This window comes from Lolium rigidum, chromosome 1 (assembly GCF_022539505.1).
Source record: "Lolium rigidum isolate FL_2022 chromosome 1, APGP_CSIRO_Lrig_0.1, whole genome shotgun sequence".
Taxonomy (NCBI): Eukaryota; Viridiplantae; Streptophyta; class Magnoliopsida; order Poales; family Poaceae; genus Lolium; species Lolium rigidum.
Window position 1 is genome coordinate 219,879,582 of NC_061508.1, and position 21,905 is coordinate 219,901,486.

The 21,905-nt window shown below is 43.3% G+C and overlaps 3 protein-coding genes across 3 annotated transcripts; all 3 read left to right on the plus strand.

Moving 5' to 3' along the window:
• The first annotated feature begins 7,465 nt into the window (after nucleotides 1-7,465).
• Nucleotides 7,466-12,393, plus strand: LOC124683173 (protein HEAT INTOLERANT 4-like). Its single transcript, XM_047217739.1, has 14 exons — nucleotides 7,466-7,704; nucleotides 7,920-7,958; nucleotides 8,075-8,128; nucleotides 8,241-8,304; nucleotides 8,548-8,606; nucleotides 9,296-9,420; nucleotides 9,552-9,611; nucleotides 9,788-9,846; nucleotides 10,504-10,577; nucleotides 11,308-11,346; nucleotides 11,430-11,492; nucleotides 11,602-11,649; nucleotides 11,734-11,862; nucleotides 11,968-12,393. Exons 1-14 carry the CDS (start codon nucleotides 7,543-7,545, stop codon nucleotides 12,013-12,015), a joined length of 1,023 nt encoding a protein of 340 aa, XP_047073695.1. The 5' UTR covers nucleotides 7,466-7,542; the 3' UTR covers nucleotides 12,016-12,393.
• Nucleotides 12,394-13,473: 1,080 nt separating this feature from the next.
• Nucleotides 13,474-18,437, plus strand: LOC124690362 (inositol-pentakisphosphate 2-kinase IPK1-like). The gene is made up of 7 exons (XM_047223755.1): nucleotides 13,474-13,587; nucleotides 15,457-15,657; nucleotides 15,799-15,943; nucleotides 16,612-16,652; nucleotides 16,728-16,838; nucleotides 17,158-17,745; nucleotides 17,916-18,437. The coding sequence occupies exons 1-7, from the start codon at nucleotides 13,486-13,488 to the stop codon at nucleotides 18,090-18,092; spliced, it is 1,365 nt and encodes a 454-aa protein (XP_047079711.1). The 5' UTR covers nucleotides 13,474-13,485; the 3' UTR covers nucleotides 18,093-18,437.
• A 697-nt stretch (nucleotides 18,438-19,134) lies between these two features.
• LOC124684778 (heavy metal-associated isoprenylated plant protein 2-like) lies at nucleotides 19,135-19,703 on the plus strand. The gene is made up of 2 exons (XM_047219029.1): nucleotides 19,135-19,219; nucleotides 19,324-19,703. Exons 1-2 carry the CDS (start codon nucleotides 19,135-19,137, stop codon nucleotides 19,701-19,703), a joined length of 465 nt encoding a protein of 154 aa, XP_047074985.1.
• The last annotated feature ends 2,202 nt before the right edge of the window (nucleotides 19,704-21,905 follow it).

The following is a 21,905-nucleotide window of genomic DNA, read 5'->3' on the forward strand; positions in this document are numbered from 1 at the left end:
GCTTGTGTTGGTGTTGAGTTCAAGAATTTAGTTCAAGAATTACCATGAGGTTCATGGTAGGAATATTTATTTGTTAAAGACATGGAAAAGATAAGTCAAGAATAATTCTCTCCATTTCTTATTGTTAGTTGATTTCCAATTGAATAGATGTTCTTATGTTATGGCAAGGAATACCATGTTATGATCTTTTATAAGATCAAACAATTGACCATTGATTAAAGTGTTGTTGTGTTAGTTCCATTTGATCTAACCCCTTAGATCAAATCATCTCTACCCAAAGCAAGGTTTTGGCAAAGTCACATTGAGGTTTATAGCGCTTGACTTGATGATCTACTTCAATTCCACCAAGGTCAAGTGAAACTTCGATTCATCGTGGATCGTTTTACTTTAAAGCGCGAAAATTCCCCAGATTTTCTATGCATGAATGCAATGCACACATCTGTTTCCTCTATTTTTGTAACCCCAATACCTGGGATATTACAACATCTGTGGGCTTTGTTGTCAATGAAGCCGACAAATGTGTGTATTACCGCCATGGTGGGGGTGAGGGAGTTGTCCTATGCTTGTATGTGGATGACATACTAATTTTTGGGACAAGTCTCAAAGTGATTGAGGAGGTAAAAACCTTCTTATCTTAGTGTTTCGAGATGAAAGATCTTGGAGAAGCTGATGTTATATTGAACATCAAGTTATTGAGAGATGGGAATAATGGGATTACTCTTATGAAATCTCATTATGTTGAGAAGGTGTTGAGCAGATTTGGTTATGCTGATTGCAAATCTTCTCTCACACCTTATGATCCTAGTGTCTTGCTTCGAAAGAATGAAAAGGCAACTGAAGATCAATTAAGATACTCTCAAATCATTGGTTCACTCATGTATTTAGCTTGCGCTACGAGGCTCGATATCTCGTTTGCTCGTATGCAAACTTAGCCGGTTTGTGGCCAACCCGGGAGATGATCATTGGCATGCTCTTGAGAGAGTGATGCGCTATCTAAAGGGAACCATGAGTTATGGAATTCATTATACCGGGTATCCAAGAGGACTTGAAGGGTATAGTGATTCCAATTGGATTTCCGATGCTAAAATGAAAGCCACAAGTGGATATGTTTTCACTCTTGGTGGTGGCGCTGTTTCCGGAAGTCTTGCAAGCGAGACGATCTTAACGAGGTCAACTATGGAAGCGAGAACTCACGACATTAGATACAACTACTGTCGAAGCGGAATGACTTCGTGAGCTCTTGATGGACTTGCCTATGGTTGAAAAACCAATACCGGCTATCCTCATGAACTGTGATAATCAAACTGTGATTGTCAAAGTGAAAAGTTCTAAGGATAATATGAAAAGTTCCAAACACATCAAGAGGAGATTGAAGTCTGTCAGAAAACTGAAGAACTCTGGAGTAATAGCATTGGATTATGTCCAAAGTGCTAAAAATCTGGCAGATCCTTTCACAAAAGGACTATCAAGAAATATGATAGACCTAGCATCGAGGGAGATGGGTTTGAGACCCACTTGAGTTGCCGAGGGGGTAACCCAACCTATGTGATCGGAAATTCCGTGAATTAGGACCTGGGAAAACAAACCGGAGTAACTGAGTTGAGAGAAAATTTAATACTCCCACTCCGCTGCAGATGCAATTCTCTCATAGCTACTGTAAGGCAGGTTGACAATATCTTAATGTGTTCTGAGTGGCTCTTAATGAGCGAAGACGCTGTCCTACAGGGCGATCTTTGAAGAACACACCTATATGAGTGACACTACTGGTCATAGTGTGGGAGATTTGGGTGAATCTCTAGTAAGCTCATGAAAGGCCGATGAGTATGACTTATAAGCTCCACCCGAGGGGAAGGCTATGGTAGCCTAGTACCGTGCCGGCATTGAGCGAAACTTGCTGCACAAAGACTGACAATTCAAGGCATAGTCCATTGTTCAGTTGTAGTCAAGCGTAGCACCTTGCCTAAGTGGAAGTTCAACTTAACGAGTCTCCACCGAAGTGTAGGTATATCAAACAGATGAATGGAACTAATGTGTCATCTCGATGTGCATATGAGATCTGGTGGGGGATTGTTGAATGTAGATGGGCTGCAGCCCAGTAAGGCAGCCCATATAGTCTACAATTCCTGAAATCTCAAGGCCCATCACGTTGGCAGCTTGGGACAGCCTTGGAGGACAAAGTTTAGTCCACATTGCTAGTTGGGAGAGAGTTGGAGTGGTATATAAGGGCTGCTGTTCTAGTCATTCCAAGTGAGTGAGAATAGAAAGAGCCCTCGCGCACTCCTCCTCCGCCTGCCCCGCCTCGCCTCGCCTCGTCACGCACGCACGTCGCGTTTCGTGACTCGAGTTCGAGTTCGAGACACACTCAAGGAAGCCTAAACTTTTTGCTTGGTGCATCAACCGTGTTGGGTACGTGTCGACCTGCATGTGCATGTTCGCCGCGTGTCCCTGGCTTCCTACGCGTGTCAACGCGGTTGGGTCGGGTCGGCTTCCCAGGCTATACAAGGAGACATATCAGATCTAGAGAAAAACACTGTCCTCAGAACTCTCTAGTTCCTCTCTCTCGCGAAGTTCCTTTTGCTGCGCTACTCTCTAGTCTTCCCCATCCCGGCGACTGCGTGCACAGCCGTCCGGGAGAGCAGGCCTCCGAAACTCCGTCCGTTGAGATCCTGCACCGGGAGACGGGCGATAAGGTTTTTGGGGAGCGTCTCGGCGCGACTGCTCGCTACTGTTCGTCTTCTTCTTCGACGACCCGGTTGCTTCATCGACAGATCCGACTACACCATGGGCGACATCAACAATACCCATGGTGGTGGTGCTGCTGGTGCGACTTTCCCGGTCGCGATGTACGTGCTTTTCCTCTCCTACCTTGCACTGCTACTTGTTCCATGTTCAGATCTGATGCATGTGCTTAGTCTGATGAGTATGGTTAAGTATGCTTGTGCATCTGTAATGTTGATTTCGGTAATTAAACTCACACGGAAATTGCCTAATAATCCAACACCACATACAACTACTTTGTTTCTCTGTAAGCCGTATAGTATCCTCTACTGAATGTTACATTTCACCTAGCTTTCAGAGGTATTCTTCAGCTGTAGTTTTAACTCCTAAACCTAACGCCTATTTTGCAGACTTGCAACATGTGTGTGAATTCAATGAAGAGAACATACATGTTCGAGTAAGGGTGAAGTTGCTAAATGAACAATGCATTCCTGTGCCATTTTGCTTGAGACCATTCCTTGACGTCTATTCAAATGTATCTGTGTCATTTGAGGAGTGGATTAGTAAAGGCGAAGTTAACCTGGTACACTGCAACCTCTAATATGGTTATGTTGGTTGTGTAACTCCGTATATTGCTCAGCTTAACATAAGTGGGTTACTCTGCAACCTAAGTTCAGTACCAATAATTGAGTAAGTGTTGAGTCTTTTTGTTTTACTGAAAACAGTCAAACACAATCACGGTAACAAATGACATCACTTCAGAATCCGATCACTACATACAAGTTCATTGCATGGTGTGTTTCTCTTTAAGTCATACCAGCCACGGTACGCATCAGGATGCTGCAATTGCGTCTTAAATTTCTAATATATTGCTTAAAACCATGCATGGTTTGTACTGGTTCACACAGAATAAGCACTAATTAGTTTGTACTAATTGCAGGACCAGAAGGATGCTTGGAGCACTAGGTTCAGTATCTGCATATGATGACTAAGTTCAGTGCTGAAATTACCTACAGGAGCTAATGGCTTTCTGATATGAAAATCCACATAATAGTGTTGTTACATTACATGTACTTCTCATTGGCAGATAGTTTCATGCTGCTTTCTGTTCTTTTGTGTGGTTATGATATAATCAGAGTGTACCGAACATTATCCTATCTATTTTTCTTTTGTATTATTTCTTATTATGCCACTTACAATAAAATTAAGTGAGTTGTGTGAATAAAAAACAAGAACACGATGGCTGTTTTTTTACGTCTTACTTATTTTTTGTTGTTTTGTTTCTCTGCATACATACATATGCGTTAGTTAGCTTTCAGACACAGTGACTTAGTTTTGAGCGCATGCATATAAACCCAAGAAAGTAATTCCAAACTGCTGAAACGCTATGAAAGTAAAAAAAAAATTACGTACCTTCAGTTTCATATTGCGGAGAAACTGAAATTCAGTTCATTCAGTGGATTACTCAGAAGTAACTAACGCGAATGAGCAGAGCTAACTAAATATGAAATTGAGTGGTAGAACTCCCAAATGCCTCCCCCACTGCCTAAGTTCTGGCCGTAGCAAACGCGCCTCCCATGTCCTGCCTCCAGTACCACACATCCGAGGCCAGAAGCTGTACTTGATCCCACCTCTTGAGCTCCCTTTTGCAAACACACGAGATGGTGCTGCCACTGCAGACGGATACGAAGAGATGGGTCATAGTTGGTGCCGCATCGTTGACGAAGCAATCTGAATCCCCACCCTTCTAACATCCTCTGCCTTTTCCTCCTTCACCATCCTCGGTGGCGGCAAAGCCTTCATCGAATGCCGCCGCCAGCTACAACCTACTCATGTTGTCGCCATAGAACCGGCAGCCAGCGATCGTGAACTGAGAGCCGCGGCAACATGCTGTAGGGATTGTTGGAGGGAAGGGGAAAATATGGTAGGTGACATCGACTCTCTCTACTGGTCAGCTTATTATCGCGAACCAGGCACTCATTTCGTCCTCGCTGTTTTTTCTGGCCATTCCGATTGACTGCAGCTTCAAGGACACAAAGAGGCCGGTGCTAGATATATTACATAAAAAAATTACAAAAAAACTGCAATTATACATGATAGATTCAACCAAAATATTATTCATGCATCACTTATCTTAAACAGAAGACAACAAGTAAATATTGATTTCAGATAACATCCGGTACTAGGCTCCGTTGCATCTCATTTAAGCTTAAAAAAGATGGAAAAAAAAAAATCAACTACAACTCACACATATGTGGACCACCATTAGTAATTACCATCAACAAGCCACTATATGGCGCGGCGTGCCGCCGCGCCCATCATTGCTAGTTCATATTACTTGTCACCAGAATGGATGTATCTAGAATGCAATTTAGCTTTAGATAAGGTTGCAATATTTATTTTGAAGCGGAGCCTACCGGCCTATTTCTATGTAGGTATAAGCATTTTATGATAATCACTGTACAAAAATATGGAGAGGATACTTCTCAATAATAGGACATGGCCAAATAAAATTGCAAAACCCACCAGATTCTTAAAAATACATCATAATTCAAAATTTCACAAAAAAAAACTAATCGTATACTTTAGCTTACCTCAATTTCACTATTTTTTCGACAGGGTGGCCCACATGCATGATGATGTGGCATTTGATAATGCTATTTTTGATAAGTATATTCAATTTCACATTGTTGACAGTTCTTGACGACGTTACATGGTAATATGTTTTCTTATCTTTTCTATTCCTATTTTTCTTCTAATTACTCACAACTCGAGTGGACCACGACCAACTCCACGTATGACATAAATCCCCTCCATTGATGTCGCCATCTTCCCCGCGCCCGAACTCTTCCTCCTTAGATGACCCAAGCTCTCCATTTCTTGATTTCGGCTAGAGGAGCTGCCATAGGTCGTCTGCCAGTTGGTGTGGCTGGAGCTGCAAGACATGTTGATGTGTTGTGCGGCAACATGGGCGGTTCTCCTTCTCGTGCCCACGCAGATCCGCAACGTTTGTGAGGCGAAGGTTGACGTGTTGTGGATGACCGCCACGAGGGCTTCTATGCCCCGCTGGACAGGTTTGGTGAAAGGGTTGGCTAATGATGGCATCCTAGCTAGACTGTGAACTAATGTTATCTCTAAGTTATATCACACTCTTTAGTTCACAGGTGATGACAGAAGATGGTTTGAGTCAATCAAAGATAAGTGTCGGTGTTTCGTTTGCTTTTCCCTTGTTTTATGTTCGAGTCATAGGGAACACCGCACTATTAAGAGGAGTGGTTTTAATGAGCTTAATGGAAATGATGCTACGACCTAAACACATTCGTCTTGGGTTCTTGAAACCCTAGATGGCTTGTTGGCTTTTGTGGCGTTGTGGCCTTTTTGTGGCTTGTTGGCCTTTTTGTGGCCTTTCGTGGCGTTGTGGACATTTTGGTGGTGTAGCCTTTGTGGCGGTGTGGCCTTAGTATAGATTACTTGGGAGCCTCGAATTGTTGTGGAGTTTGCCTTAAGATCGTGAGCTTCGTGGAGATTACTTGGGAGCGTCCAATGAAGTTGTGGAGCCCGTCCCAAGCTTATATGGGTTCGGTGACCACTCTCAAAGGTTCCATAGTGGATCGAGGATTTTTCATTTGGTGAGAAAGCTCGGGGAGAATATGGTGTGTCATTGTGGCATTTGGAGTGCTTTGTTCCTCCACACCACTCCAATGGAGAGTAGCATCCGCAAGGGTGTGAACTTCATGATATAATGTTATATCTGCATGCCTCGGTTATTCCTCAACCCGAGCTACTTTACTTTGTGATAGCCTTCGTGTTTGAAGTTATATCTCATGCTATCACATTGTTACTTGTCTTGCTTAGCATAAGTCGCTGATTCACATAGGTAAACCATAGTTTGTAGGCTTTGTGTTCGTCAAGTTAAACATTAGTTTTATTCCGCACTTGCTCAAGCCCCTAAAATAATCAAATTTTGAAATGTCTATTCACCCCCTTCTAGATGACATCCTTGGTATTTCACCCGAGCTCTCCATTTCCTCCATAGCCGAGCCCTTTAAGTCCTCCATGGCCAAGCTAATTTTCCATTCAAATCCAGCGCTGACTACCCGCAGTGGCCATGGAGGATGCTCAATGGCTCGACCAAGACCTTGTTCCTATTGGTGATGGTTGATGCTCTGGTGCGTCGGTCATTTGTGGCATTCACACGATGACTTTTCGATCGTCCACTGCAATACGCTCTACCACGGAAGTTCTTTCCGTCCTCGGCCATGGAGGGACGAGGACGACGGCGCGTCTTCCTCACCCTAGTATTTGTAGTCATAGCTAGATGGTCTAGATACCTATTTCATGATTACTAACAGAGTGCCGATTTTTTTTAAATATAAATAGAGGCATCGGACTGAGAAATATTTTTTTCCAGAACGGTGAAACACAATGGCACCAGGACTTGGAAAAAGAGGAAGTGCCGGTGTCCATACCGGTCCCACATGTCACCCTCACTAAGTTTAAATCTGGCCGCTCCAACAGACAGACAGCGCACACCCCCACCCACCCATATCCAGCAGTAAACTATTGAGCACACAGTTTCCACGCGAGCCCACACTCAGCACCCCCACGCGAGATCCGACGGGCCCAGAGCCATCTCCCCACCAGATCCGACGGCTCCGAGGCCCGCGCCGCCATCGCCGTCGCTCCTCCGCTTCAAATTTGCATCGCGTCGATTTGACGCGCCGCTTCCCCCAAATCGAACCTCTCCCCGACGCATAAATACCAAATCCCCAAATCCCAAATCCGAGTCCAGACCAAACCCTAACCCTAGCAGCAGCAACCGAGATGGCGCGCGCAAGGGGCAAGAAGCGCGCGGCTGCTGCGGCTGCGGACGCCGGCGGCGGCTCCAGCCAGACGGAGCCGGCGGCGCGGGGCCGGCCGAAGCGCGCCAGGACGGAGCCCAAGCCCAAGCCCGAGCCGGAGTACTTCCCGGAGCCGCGGAACCTGGTGAGGACGCGCTTCCCGAATACCCATTCTTCTGTCCCCCCTAGGTCTCCCTCCCGCCGAGTAGGGCCGGGCTCAGATTGGTCGGCGCGCGGACTGCGCGCGCGGTTTTTTCCTTTCAATATGTGTGCATCGTACTGAAACCTATCCACTGCATTAGTAGCGATTGTGGTATTCCTATTGGTGCATATTGTCTAATGGTCTACTGCTGTGTTCAGGAGGATCTTTGGCTGTCGGCTTTCCCTATTGGGACCGAGGTTTGTGTGGATTTCTATCCTTGTTTTTATCACGCTTCAACGTGCGCTAAGCTCCTCCGTCATGCATATTTGTCCCTAAGTTAATGTTTTCTTGTTTCTGGTCCTGTCGCCTGCAGTGGGAAAATATCGATAAGATAAAGGAGTTCAACTGGAACTTTGAAAATCTAGAGGTATATGCTGAACATATAGTCTTCAAAGTTCTCCTTCTCTTGTTTCATTTTCCCCCCTTTGTAATGTTAAGTTTTCTTATATTGCCTCACATGATTTATTGTTGGCAAACAGAAAGCTCTAGAAGAAGGGGGAAAGCTTTATGGGAAGACAGTTTATGTATTTGGCAGCACTGAGCGTAAGTATTCTTATTCGTATGCCACCTTTGAAGTTGCACTCTCAATCCATTGATGCACTGGTAGTATTGTACCACTGGCAGTAAACTGGTGCTATCAGTTTTATTAAGCAATCATCTGGGAATTCAATGTTTATGCTTTAGAGCTATTTTATACATCTATTAGTACTGAAAGGTTCTCTGAGCATCCTAGAAGCTATATGGTCTTATATATGGTCTAATGGGCTTATTTCTGTTTTTGTGCAGCTCAACTGTTGGATGTTGATGGTGAATCCAAGATAGTACTTATTCCTATTGTAGTTGCTGTAAGTTTGCATCCATTATCTTTACTCTATCTATTTATTATGTTTGCTATCCTACTTTATCTTCTGGAATGCAGTGATAGAAATATGTATAGCTAAATTCTCTCTGATATATGTCGTATTGACTTGCATGTTTTTCTCATGATCTCACCTGTCATATTATACTAATAGTAATGCATTGTAGTATGTCCATATAATGAGTGATGACCCTAGCTCATTTGCACATAAATATAGAAGTGACCAACTGCACCGGATGATGAATGCATGAAGATCTTCGATGATTAAAATTTACAAGTTTTTCTGAGAAATCAAGGCATAAGTTAGGAGCTCTGTTAATCTTGCTGTTAATGTTACCGAGGTGACTTGGGCTGATACCCTCACAGGTCTAGATTCTGCTAAGGACATCATCTACCTTTGTTATGAATTTGTATTCGTATAATGCTGTTTATGACTTCTTTTGCCTGGGGTTCCCTTTTCTCCTATAAGCCCTGAAGATGCAAGATACATATTTTTGCCGCACTATTTTGTTGATGGTATTAAACCCACATTGCAGAGGGAAATTTCTCTGGTTGTATATGTAACTTCTGACTGTTTCATTGCTTTACTTAAGATCTGAAAACTTTCTTGTTTACTTGCTTCTTGATTCTTGATGGATTTTACTTGGCTCTTGAATCTCTTATTCTACTGTACAGGTTGATTGCCCGTTCCCTCCCTCCGATAAAATTGGTATAAATTCTGTCCAAAGGGAAAATGAAGAAATCGTACCAATGAGGGCTATGAAGATGGCCTGGGTGCCCTATGTTCCACTGAACGACCGGTACTTGCATCCTATTTATTTGAGCTATATTTCTTATCTTCTACTTTGAGCAACTATATCGTTACCTTCCCTCTCCCACCCTTACCAATTTAGTTTTTCGTTTGTTTACTTTGCTTCTGCTTTGTCTACAGGCTCAGCAGGATGGAAAGTTTGAAAACAAAAATATTCACTCTTGGCTGCACCCAGCGGAGGTCAGTTTTATTCCTGCTATTTTAATACATCACTAACCATTCATACCTGAGGGCTTAGAGTTCTGTTGCTGTCAGTTATTTATTTGCGTGGAATGCTGCCATCCAGTAAATGATCCCATGTGGGGATTTTTATTTTCCTGACTTGTTCCAGCATCTTAATTTTTTATGTATGGCAGGTCTGCGCTGAAGCATCTCAAAACTGAGCGAGTCAAGAAGTTCGACTACTGCATGCCTTGTAAGCTGGATTGGGATTATTTTTCATAGGGCTTATGTGTCTTCTTAAATATCTGTTGGTGCTTTCGGATCCTGAGGTTCCATTGCTGTACATATCATACTTGCTGTCCAAGAATATGTGAAATGCACATTTTTTTGCATAATATTAAATGGGTTCACAACCATGTGTTCATTTAATTGTTTTCAATGCAGCAGTATTTCATGGGATGAGAAGCCTTTTTTGCTTATCTTTTTGCGGGGATCCTTTTTTAGTTTCATTGGGATGGCTGTTAGTTTGCATGCAGACTGACTTTAAGGGATGTTTAGTCATGCTGCCAGACTGACTCTAAAGGTCTAATCATGCAAAGGGCAGTGATCACACGATGAACCTAACACATCCACCAACACTCAAACAAAGTCACACAAAATCATGTAATAACACACATTCAAGTAAGGTCAACACAAACAACCATCAGACAATCCCAGAAGAAATTGTTGAACAAGTCCTCACTGTAATTTGGAATACCCATTGTATTGCTAGTTGATTAGATTGTAGATGAAAGGAAATGTTTGATCCTACTGTTCCTTTGACAGTTATGTGATGTGCTCATGAACCTGTTATATATATTTTTCTGAGGCAAGAGGCAGGAACACTTACTTTCTTGCAATAATCTTGCAGACTATATGCCACTCAGTCCTCCTGAAGATGAAGATGATACTGTTGTCAATATCATGTATCCTCTAGAACCTCCGGTAAGCTTCTTTCAGTAGCTCTATGACACCATGTTGGAACTACTACCTAAATACTAGTCGTGAACGTTTATTGCTATCTTATTATTCCTTGAAGCACTCTGTTCAGTAACATAGAAAAATCAACCAAGATACAATGTCTGTAGCACAACTGTATCTATTATCTAAGTCAAAACTAATCTGCATCAAAACTTCATATGTAGTTGTTTGATTGTGAATTTAATAATTTCTGTTGGTCTGCTTTTAATTGACTCAAATAATATAATTAGTATGCTAGTTATTTATAGAATGTTTGGTGAACTAAACTTAGGAGAGAATCTGCATGCCATATCTCCAGTTGACATTTTTTTACTTATTTCTATGCACATCTAATCTGATTTATCTGTTCCATGATTACAAGCCTACGAGTTTATGTCTTTTGTGCTGATGTGTCCGTCCATGCTAGTGAGGTCAAAACCAATCCACTTATTACTGCTGCCGAATACTAGCTGCTAATACAAGTTGTGTGATGCCAGCGTTGGCTCATAGTCTTTTTCCTAGGCTCCAATCTGCTGCGATTGGTGTAACATATTTCTTATGTTGTTTCCTAGACAGCCTATGTTTTTCTTGACATATCAATTGAAATACAGGGATATATATATATTTCCTATTATTGATGCCAACCTTTTATTTTTAGTAGCTCTTAATTAGTCTCATAAACCATTGTATTAACTTTCTTTGCTGCCTGTTGCAGATTGTTTGCGACTTTGACTGGGAAATGGATGATTATGAGGTATGAATGAGATTTGTTTTTTTTCCCTTTATGATGATACCCATTGGTGGACATCTGTCTTGAATCACTGTAATGCAATTCAGGATTTCATTGATGAAAAAGTTAAAGACGAGGTTCTGCCAGAGGATGAGAAAGAAAAATTCAAGGTGCACATTCAATATTTATCGTGCTTACTCTGGTACATTGAATTCTTAGCATAGTCTACGATCTCAAGAATATTTTGTTCATAATTTTGCTGCCACGTTTCATGAACAGGACTTCATAAAGGAGAGAGTTCGAGAAAGGAAGAGAGAGCTGAAGCAGGTTAACAGTTAATCGAAATATTGACCAGCATCACTAAAGATAATACTTATTTTGTACTAAAATGCTTGTTCAAAAATAATGCAGGCCAAAGAAGCCAGAAAGAAAGCCATTGATGACTTGGATCCCAAGTTGAAAGAGGCAATGCAGAATATCCGGTTTTACAAGTTCTACCCTGTAAAAACCGAGGATACTCCTGATGTAAGCAAAGTACAGGTATGCAGTTGCTCGGTATTTGTTACACTGGACTATTGTTTTTTTGAAATGGATTCTTTGAACTTGCTTTGGATTATGAAACTCTGCATGTATTGTATTCTGCAGGCGAAGTACATCAACAGATATTACCGCCAAGCACATGAACTGCTGTGATGTGCAACCTCACACATTCTGTGAGCACGATCAAGCCTTAAGCTATCCAGCCTGAATGGATAGCACTGAAAATTTTGGAAGATGGAGGAGATCTGCTTGGTTGGGCATACTCAGTTCTGGTCAGATAACTTGGTTGTGCCGGTAGACTCCCTCCAGTCCTTAGAGCACCTCTTCCCTCGGCATTCTAAAACTGTATTGCGATTTGTAACATTCTGGGAGGTTGTTGTAGCCACCAGACAGTAGTAGATGTTGTAAGTGCAGAACAAGTGTTGTAGGAACGGTTTGTTCCCTTGTTTAATTCCCTACAGTATAGCTTATGCTCTATTATTACTGCTTGGTCAGATAACTTTGGTGAGTTGATCGGAGTGCTATTTTGAAAAAAATCGGATGCCTATATATTTTGATGTATATACGTGTGCATTGTGTAAACACTGTGGTGTCCTAATCTGGAGCGCTTGTTGCTTCAACGTTTGAATTTAATGGGGATCAACCTGAGCACGATTTTGAGAGAATACCTGGGATAGTTGTGTTCTCTTTGCCAAGAAATTGATTTTGGTCTCTGAGCTAGATAAGCACATGAGAATTTTACATACTCCCTCCATGATACGAAGTGTCTATATACATGTAAATTTAGATAAATCTAAGATAGTACCTTTTATGGAAGGAAGTCTCCCCAGTTGCTGCATTGAGATCGTCAGTTCATGGGCGCATCAGACAATAATTGAAGCCTTTGCAGGTGACGAGGAAGATCCAAGACGCTCTGATGTTTTGCATCACTAATTAATCAGGCAGGCAGACAACCGTACAGAAGCTCGTGGTCACGCTCAAGTTGTTGGCGTCATGGGCACGCTGTCTGGGGGTCGCCACATGCAGAGACGTGCAGTCCGCGTGGCGTCCACATCCACGTTTCCCTTTGCCTGGCGCGCGCGAGCTCCAGGCCGGGAATCTCGCTAGAGAGCTTTCCTTTTCCTCCCCCCCTGATTCTCCCAAACCTCGCACAGCGGCAGCGGAGGCGGCACCGGCCTGGAGCCTGGAGCGGCGACCTCCGCCGCCGGCTGCAGCCGCCTCGCCTCGCCCGCCCTCGTCCTCTCTCAGCGCAGCACCGCCGGAGCACGGCCCAGCGCAGAGCGCCGCGCGCGACTAGTGCTCAAGCCCTCCTCCCTCTGGTAAGCACCCCCCGCTCGACTCCACCGCTCCTCGCTCCTCCCCGCCCGCCCGCCCGCGCGCGCGCCATATGCTCGACGGAATGCGTTGCCGACCACGGAGACGAGCTCGCGCCCCGCGTAATTCTGTCCGTGGTTTCATCCGGGCCAGGCCAGGGGTTCTGCTAGCTGCTGCCTGCCGTCGGCGCGACTGCCTGCTGCCCCCCTTCCGCCTAGTTTACTGTTGCGGCTTTTCCGATTGCCGCCCCTCTCACTCTCAGTGTGATCCTGTGGTTGCTGCAGGCTGCAGCCAGACTCCGGGGCGGAGATGGACGTGGTTCTCCAGGCGGGAGATGCGGGCGACTGGGTCTACAAGGGGGAGGGCGCGGCGAACCTCATCCTCAGCTACACCGGCTCCTCGCCTTCCATGGTATGCTCTGCTCCCACCAGCCTCCGAGTATGTATGCTTCGATTTGTGCTCGATTTTTTCTGGGAGAGAATAGCCACAATACCATTAGTCAAAACCGAACTTGCCAAAATACCACCGAAAAAACCACAGTTGCCAAAATACCACTCCGTTTAGGTTTTTGATGCCAAAATACCATCATGCACTAACTGAGACGAACATCCACAAAAAAAAGACTTACATGCCCTTCCCTCTTCAGACATGGTCACCAATAATTTCAGCACCAGATCGTGTATTCCAAAGGCAATTGGACAACATCAGTTCAATAACATTGAGCACCATTTGACATCTATTTGTACAATGAAATCGTCCATCAATTCACGCTGAAACACACAAACAGCAAAATCTGAATTTTCTGGGTGCAGTCTACAAATAACAGTACTCTGTAACCTAAGAGAAGGTTGAGAAGAAGCAATATCGTAGAGGATGTAGCAAAGGAGTGTCGGGCAGAGCTGGGAGGGGCGGGGAGAGTCGCGGGCCGGACGAGCACGGCAGGCTGCAGGTCCTCGCGTCGCCTGCAGGTCACCTTGCCGAGCCGAGCCCCGCGTCGGGCTTAGCGCGACGAGATCGTGGGCCAAGTTGGAGAGATCTGCCGGCGGCGCTGAGCTGCAGAGGTCGGGCACATGAGTGGAGCTGAGATTGAGCGTCCAGGAGCGCTGCCATGGTCAGCCGTGAGAAGGAGACTGGATAATTTTGGTCTGGTCTGGTCCGGTCGGCCGTGAGAAGGAGCTGGTCTTTTTTGCTTGGTCTAGATGAGGGCAATTTGGGCATTCCAAATAAACTGACAACTTTGACTAACGTGATAGCTTTGACAACTCACGGTAGTGGCATTTTGGCATCAAAAACCTAAACGGCAGTGGTATTTTGGCAAGTGTGGTTTTTCCGGTGGTATTTTGGCAAGTTCGGTTTTGACTAATGGTATTGTGGCTATTCTCTCTTTTTCTGGTGACCCTGCTGGTTTACTTTGCTTTCATGTACTGTATAGCTTTCTGGACTGCGCCGATGCGTTCGTAGCAGCCTAGATCTGGTGTCCATATCGGGCAACCCACGGCTTAGACTCAGAGACGCCATGTTGCACAGTGGCAACTAAAAAAATCGAGCACAAATCGCTGTACGACTCAATAGTTTCTGCACATTCTTGTCTGCGTCATACAGAGTCACACACAGCCCTCATTTAGGCGCGCGTATGGTTTCACTTCATTGTAGAAACACGAGAGCTGGGATCAGGTGTATCTTCTGTTGTTGCCACCAGGTTTCAGTCGTTTCTAGCCAGCAAACAGACGTCCTACCTGTATTCGGTTCCGATACTTTTGCAATTTTACTTTCGATCGTGTGCACGTTCTTCCTTGCTATGATACGTTTGGAGGAAATGTACTCTTTCCATGGTATTGCTCTTCTCTGCTCTGGATAGGTTCTTTCTGGTGCGCTTGTTGGTTACTTAGCTTTCATGTCCTGTATAAGTTTCTGGACTTGATCTAAGTATGCTGCACGGATGCAGTTGCACTGGCATTGATCTGGTGTCCCTGTCTGGGAGGGTGGTTGCTTAGAACCAGAGATGCTTAAGTTGGCTCCTCTGGTCTCTTTGAGAATTATTAAGCACACCTGTTGCCCTCTTAATTTAGGCATCTGGTTTCACTTCATTGCCGAAACATGAGAGCAGGGATCAGGTTGCCACTACCACTTTCTTAGCCATTTCTAACCAGGGAAACACGACCATCTTATATGTATTTGGTTCCCATGATTTTCCATTTTATTTTCCTGCGCATATGCTTCCTTGGTATGACACATGTAGAGGAAGTATGCTCTGCTGATCTCCTTCCGGTTTGCTTACAGCTTGGCAAGGTACTCCGGGCCAAGAAGATTCTAAATGACAAGGCACAACCATCACCAACTTGTGAGGTCTTCTCAACTTCTGAGCAACTTGTGTGGGGCGAGATCCCAGGATTGGTCGAGTCTCTGAAGCAAGACTGCTTGCCACAAGCCTATGCACAGGTCATGAGCCAACATCTGGGTGCCAATCATGTTGATGGAGGGGTACGGGTGACACTAAACCTAATTATGTTCCTTATTGTCATGTTTTTGTAACAAACATATTGTCAATGTTTTGGAACTTTCAGAAACTGTGTTCTAGATGCTTGACTATATGGATAAGCAATGTAATGTTTTGTAGTGCAGGTTCGTGCCCGTGTGTCTAAGGAATTTTTGGAGATTGTTGGAAAGAATGTGCTCAGCTCCCGTCCTGCTTGGCGAGTGACTGCAAGCGCAATTGATACCAGCGCTGATTCTGCCCTTCTAATTTCTGACCACTCCTTATTTTCTGGTAAAGAGTTTGGAATCTGGATCTTCCTTTTACAATGCATGCCCTCTCTTCTGAGCATGTTTCAGAGCTTGCATGGTTTAAGAAAGTGAGACTTTCCTCTTTTTTAGGTACCAAAGTTTTGCATAAAATATTTGCGGCATGACTGTTTTTTAGCTTATCATGCTTGTACTACATGATTGTTGAGCTTCTCTTTATGTGAAGTTTGTTAATATGCGATTCATAGGTCTCACTAAAAATAAGTTGCAATTCATAGTGGCTTAGGATTTCTAGTGTTACCAAATGTATACGATGATCATATGTGCACACCCAAGTTTTCTCCAAGGAAACAATATTGTTTTATGCCAATGTCACCTTCTTTGAAACTGAGGATGTTTTTGCATTGATTCATATGCCAGGTATTTTTCTACCTCCGTTAATCAGAATAAAGAAAGAGACATGTTTTAGTTTTTACCGATTTCTAGCATAGATATGATCTGGTTTGACCGCAAAAGCTTCGATTTCTGTCCATAAAGGGTAGCTGGTCGAGAAATGACAATCTGCTTCCTTAGTCATTTACATCGGTTATATGCTAGGTTATTATGAATTCCTTGATGGGTTTGATGCATTTGAATTTGCATTTTCTTACAGTATTTTCGGCATATTTTCTTAAGTAAATTTTATAATCACAGGAAAGCCTAGAGGTAGCAGTTGCATCGCAGTGGAGATAAAGGTACATTCTGAGCATCCTGTCATTTTCTTATAATTTTGAAATATGTACTTCCAACTGACATGCTTCGCCGTCCAGGCCAAATGTGGGTTCCTTCCATCATCAGAATATATATCACAGGAAAATTCTATTAAGAAACAAGTAACACGGTATAAGATGCATCAACAGCTCAAGTTTCATCAGGGGCAGGTATGTAAATTTCAAGCAACATATTTCAGCCAAAGTTTGGCTATGTTTGATATTTCAATACTACCTCTGTCCATAAAAGGATGTCGGAGATTTGTCTAAATTCGGTGTATAGATACATCCGAATTTAGACAAATCTCCGACATCCTTTTATGGACGGATGGAGTACAAGATTACTCGCTCTAAAAGATGATTTTTATCAAGACATCTTCAATAGCTCTTGTTATTTATGCATTTAAGGTTTACATTCTTGTAATACTGCAGTATAGCTATTGGTTTTTGAAATCAGTTGATGCGTAACATACCTTTGAACATTTTTCAGATATCGAAGATAAGTGACTACAATCCCCTTGATCTGTTTTCTGGGTCGAAAGAAAGAATTCGCACAGCAATCAAATCATTTTTCTCGACTCCTCAGAACAACTTCAGGATTTTCGTGGATGGCTCGTTACATTTTGGTGGCATGGGAGGTGGTGCTGATACGGTCCATCCTGATGAAACAGAGAAGTGTCTTGTAGATCTGACAAAGGTTAGCGGGCTACAACCATCTGACTTTATTGAGTTGCTGTCAGAGGCAATATTTAAATCTGGGGTATTGGATAAGCTCTTGGTCACTCAAAAACTGGATGATCATGACATCGAAGGGGCAATTCATCTGTATTACGACATCATTTCTCAGCCTTGTTTGGTCTGCAAAAATATAACTGATGCTAAGCTATTGCACAAGTACTCTGTGTTACATTCTCTTTCTTTGGACAAGAGCTGTAAGATTGTCAGGGACTTTCTTATTGCTGCTACTGCAAAGGACTGTAGCCTCATGATGTGCTTTCGGCCAAGAGAGAGTGAAACAACAGATTCTGAGTATGATTCAGTGTTTCTCGAGTCAGTGAACCGAACCTATGATTACAAGGTATGCTACTCTGAAATGTGTTCCTGTTACCTTCATCTTCTATTTGTTCAGCAACTCAAGTACTACTTTTTAGTTCATTGTTAAACAATTGAATTCTGCATATGAATTGGTTTCTTTATGTGACGCCTGTTTGCAAGCGGATGTCATTAAACTGTATGTTCTATTTGCAGGCGTATTTTGTTGATCTTGATGTGAAACCTCTGGATAAGATGCCACATTATTTCAAACTGGACCAAAAGATAGTCAACTTCTACACAAAAAATGGGGAGGTTGGGCGGGTTCCATGTGATTCTTCAAAGGGAGGTAGCACTAGTGGCGACGACTCAAAGGTTCAGTTAGAACATTGAGGAGTTCCTTCATGCCTCTGGAGCGGAAAGTGCACATGAGATTGGTCCCCTGTTTTCTTCTTGCGGCTGTTGTTGTAACCTTGTAAGTACAGCTCCACTGTTGAGGAGCTCTTTTCCCCTTTCGTCGGGGTGTTTATTTTACAGCAGAGTGGTTGCTATTGTCATTGTAGCGTTATGAGTTGTACAGCATATATACTGGGTGCCTTGTCGCGGCGGAATATACACCAAGAATTTGACACACAAAGCATCAAAATGTACCGACAAACCCTTACTTTTACCAGCGGCAACCACATGTTTTGTAATGTTTGCAGTCTAAATGAGGGCTCAATTATGCCTTTCTGGCCACATACAGGTGTTTCCTATGCTCTGCCTTGTAATGTAACAATGTCATCAGTCCCGTAATCGGCATCTGTCGTGCGGTAGTATGTCTACTGAATCTGCGGTTGCTTCACTATGCCTTTTGAATTTGTGATTGCTTCTTGATTTTCTATGCAAGTGTACATGAATTCAGTTGCTCAGGGGATCAGAGTTTTCTGGTGATGCTCGATTCTGTATGCAGCATCTGAATTCTAGAACGCGCCAAGAGTTCAGCCAACACCAATACTGCTGTGCCAACAACCCACACAAAGTCATATGGACAGGTTGAAGTGGTTCCAACACCCAGCGACCGGAGGCAACTCAGGCAAGACAGAAAGAGGACTTGATGTTTGCCACGACAAGAGTAAACGGTTAGGAATCCGGTTGGCCATCACGTACGACACTCACTCACTGCTGTCTCATCTGGTACCCGGCCGCAGAGACGACTATGGGAACGAGCTACTAGTGAAGAAGTCCGTTCTAGAACTAATTGGACTTCCCGTTCTGGGCGTTGAGCGACCACACCGGTCTCGGTCTCTAACCACCTGAAACCCAAACGGGATGCTCAACTGTCTGTATATAGCCCGCAAGCCACTGCCGTTGTCGTTGTCGCGGTAGAAGTATCGATCGATCGTCATCGCACGAGAGCGCCGGAGGAGGGGATACGTACGGGAGGTGTTGGTTCATGTCGAAGAAGACGGTGCTGAGGGTGGACACCTCCTGCGGCAAATGCAAGCGCAAGGTCCTGCTCGCCGTCTCCAGCCTCCAAGGTACGACGGCCGAACTGACAGCGGAGCCATTCCCCCGGTTAACTCTTTCTTACCTACGTGCCACTGACGACCGATGCTCTTGCGTTTTGTCGATCATGATGAAGGTGTGGACAAGATCGAGATCGACTCGGAGAAGGGCACGATGACGGTGACCGGCGGCGTCGACCCGGTGGACGTGGTGGAGGCCACGAGGAGGAAGGCCTGCAAGCGTGCTGACATCGTCACCATCGGTTCAGCGACCACGACGGCGCCGTCCAGCTCCAAGCCGGAGGAGAAGAAGAAGCCCGAGCAGAAACCGCAGCAGCAGCAGTGGGAGGAGAAGACGTACGTGGTGGCCGCGGCGGCGGCCGAGAGGAGGGCGCCTGAGCCGCCGATGACGCTGTACGTGCACCACGTCCCGCCGCCGCCGCACTCGTGGCACCCCGCGTACGATCAGCATGGCGCCGTCATGGCTTACCAGCAGGACCCCTGCTCCATCATGTAGTAGCTAGTTAATCGTTTATTCGTGCCATATTTATTTCGTAGTATTAATTGATATACTACTAGGTAATTCAACCCGGGGTCCTCCTGCGCACTAGCGTTCCACGGTTCTTTTCCCTCGAGAAAATTAGTTGACCTTTTTGAATAAGTTACCAAGTGTTGCTGGAGATTGCTTGTGATTTAGGACCACTCTTTGCTGTTCACTGGATTCCGAAAATACAAAAACAATAGAAAAAATGATCAAATGACATATTCATTTGAGTCATATAGGATCATGTTTTCACTTACTAGTTGCTTGCTTGTGGCACATGATTAAATAAATTATCTAAAAGGTTGAATTTTTGTTTTTTGTTTCTACCACGAGATTCTGCTTCATTGTTGGTTGCACCCAATTCGAACCATGCTTCCGCCTGTCCTTCCACTACGGCCTCCACGAGGCCAAATGAAAACTGTTTTTGTGTAATGGTGTTATTTTTGTTGTTGCATACAGAATTGTAAAGTACTTTTTGTATCAAATAAACCTGTTTCGGTGCTTCTTGCTTCTTGTGGTGCTATCATCATGAATAATTTATTGGCAACACCGAAGGTTATTTCAGCAACACTGTAAAATGTTTTTTACTGAGCACTACTCTAAAATGTTGTCCTAGCATAGAGATAATCTTCCTATCAGTCGCAAATAAATACGTCTACCACTCAAACAAGAAGTTTCCTACATACCAGAAAAAACAACTCTCCCTTCAACCAAGAGAATGCTTCTATGGTTCCAAAAACAGAGAATGTTTCCATGACACACACAAATTGTTCCCACAACGAAAAAAACCCCATATTGTGAAACAAGAAACCACATACTAAGTGAAATAAATTGTAATTAACCTACTAGAACTATGTACTAGAAACATATCACGATGCACCAAAATTTCGCCAAAATGTGTTTTTCGGAAGCAATATACTATTAAAGAAGACAAATCTTGCTAACTAATGCATACATGTGATTGGGCTAGCAACTTTTTCCTATGACCGCCCGAAAAAATGTTAGGAAAACCCTCCTTCACATATTGAGCATGACGTATAAATATGACTTTGTGGGATGATAATCCACCATGTACAAAATTATGAGCAAATAATGATATGCATGGCTTTTCATATATGCAGGCCTTACCTCTAGTCTTCGGCGCATCTTCATATTTTTCATGGAACTTAGGACGCAAAGAAAACAAATTAGATTTCATCGGTGTGGGAAAACCATGTAAAAATATGGATCGGATGGCCTACTTATTTGTGTTGCATGTTCTATTAAACACTAGCACATGTACATGATTCAGGTTTTGTTTGATTGTGTGCTAGTGGAGAACATAAGATTTTAACCAAGAAGAATTTTAAGAATGAAACCAAGTGTTTGAGTCAATAAATTGTTTCTGCGAATGAGAATAAAACATTTTTTTTGTAGTTCATAAGTTTATGAATCAAATAATCAAACAAAAAATCATGAAGACAAAATGCTGATAAAATCGGAGAGAATCTTTGTGTGTATCTTCTACACTTACGAGCTAGAAATCTTAGAGATATGTGGTTAGAGTCCAGAGCTAGGAGACATTTTGCTTTTATTTTGGCAAGATCCACAAGTTTTTTTTGGGCTATTCATGAAAATTTAATAGTGCATTAAAAACGAATAAGTCGGTTACCACAAAACATATGCATTTGCCAGCGGTACCGATAATCTATTTCCAAAATATAGAGCCGGATGGATAATGACATTATTAAGCAACAAATCAGCTATTATCAAGACGAACCATTCAACCTGATGTTTCAAAGAGATAAACAAAAAAATACCGATTCATATCCAAACAAATCTCGCCTATAGACATCTGTTCCACTTGTAACGCACCTTGAGTATAGAAAATTAAAATAGGATGGCATGGTCGCTTGTTGCCTTCCATGACCCGCGATTGGCAGCAGGAGTTGTTACACCATATCCTCCGCCTACTGCTAGAGCCACATTTTGATCAACCAAGTTAGTGCAGATATATGTACTTTATTGTATTGTATTAATGATTACATTAATCGGTATTCATAGACCATAGTTAAAACAAACAATATTATACTGAAGTTTTATACTTCTTTAAAATGAATGTGTTTAAATTTTTTAGGTGTATATATTGTTCTACATAACCAGATGACAATCTTGATAAAAAATTATTATACCACT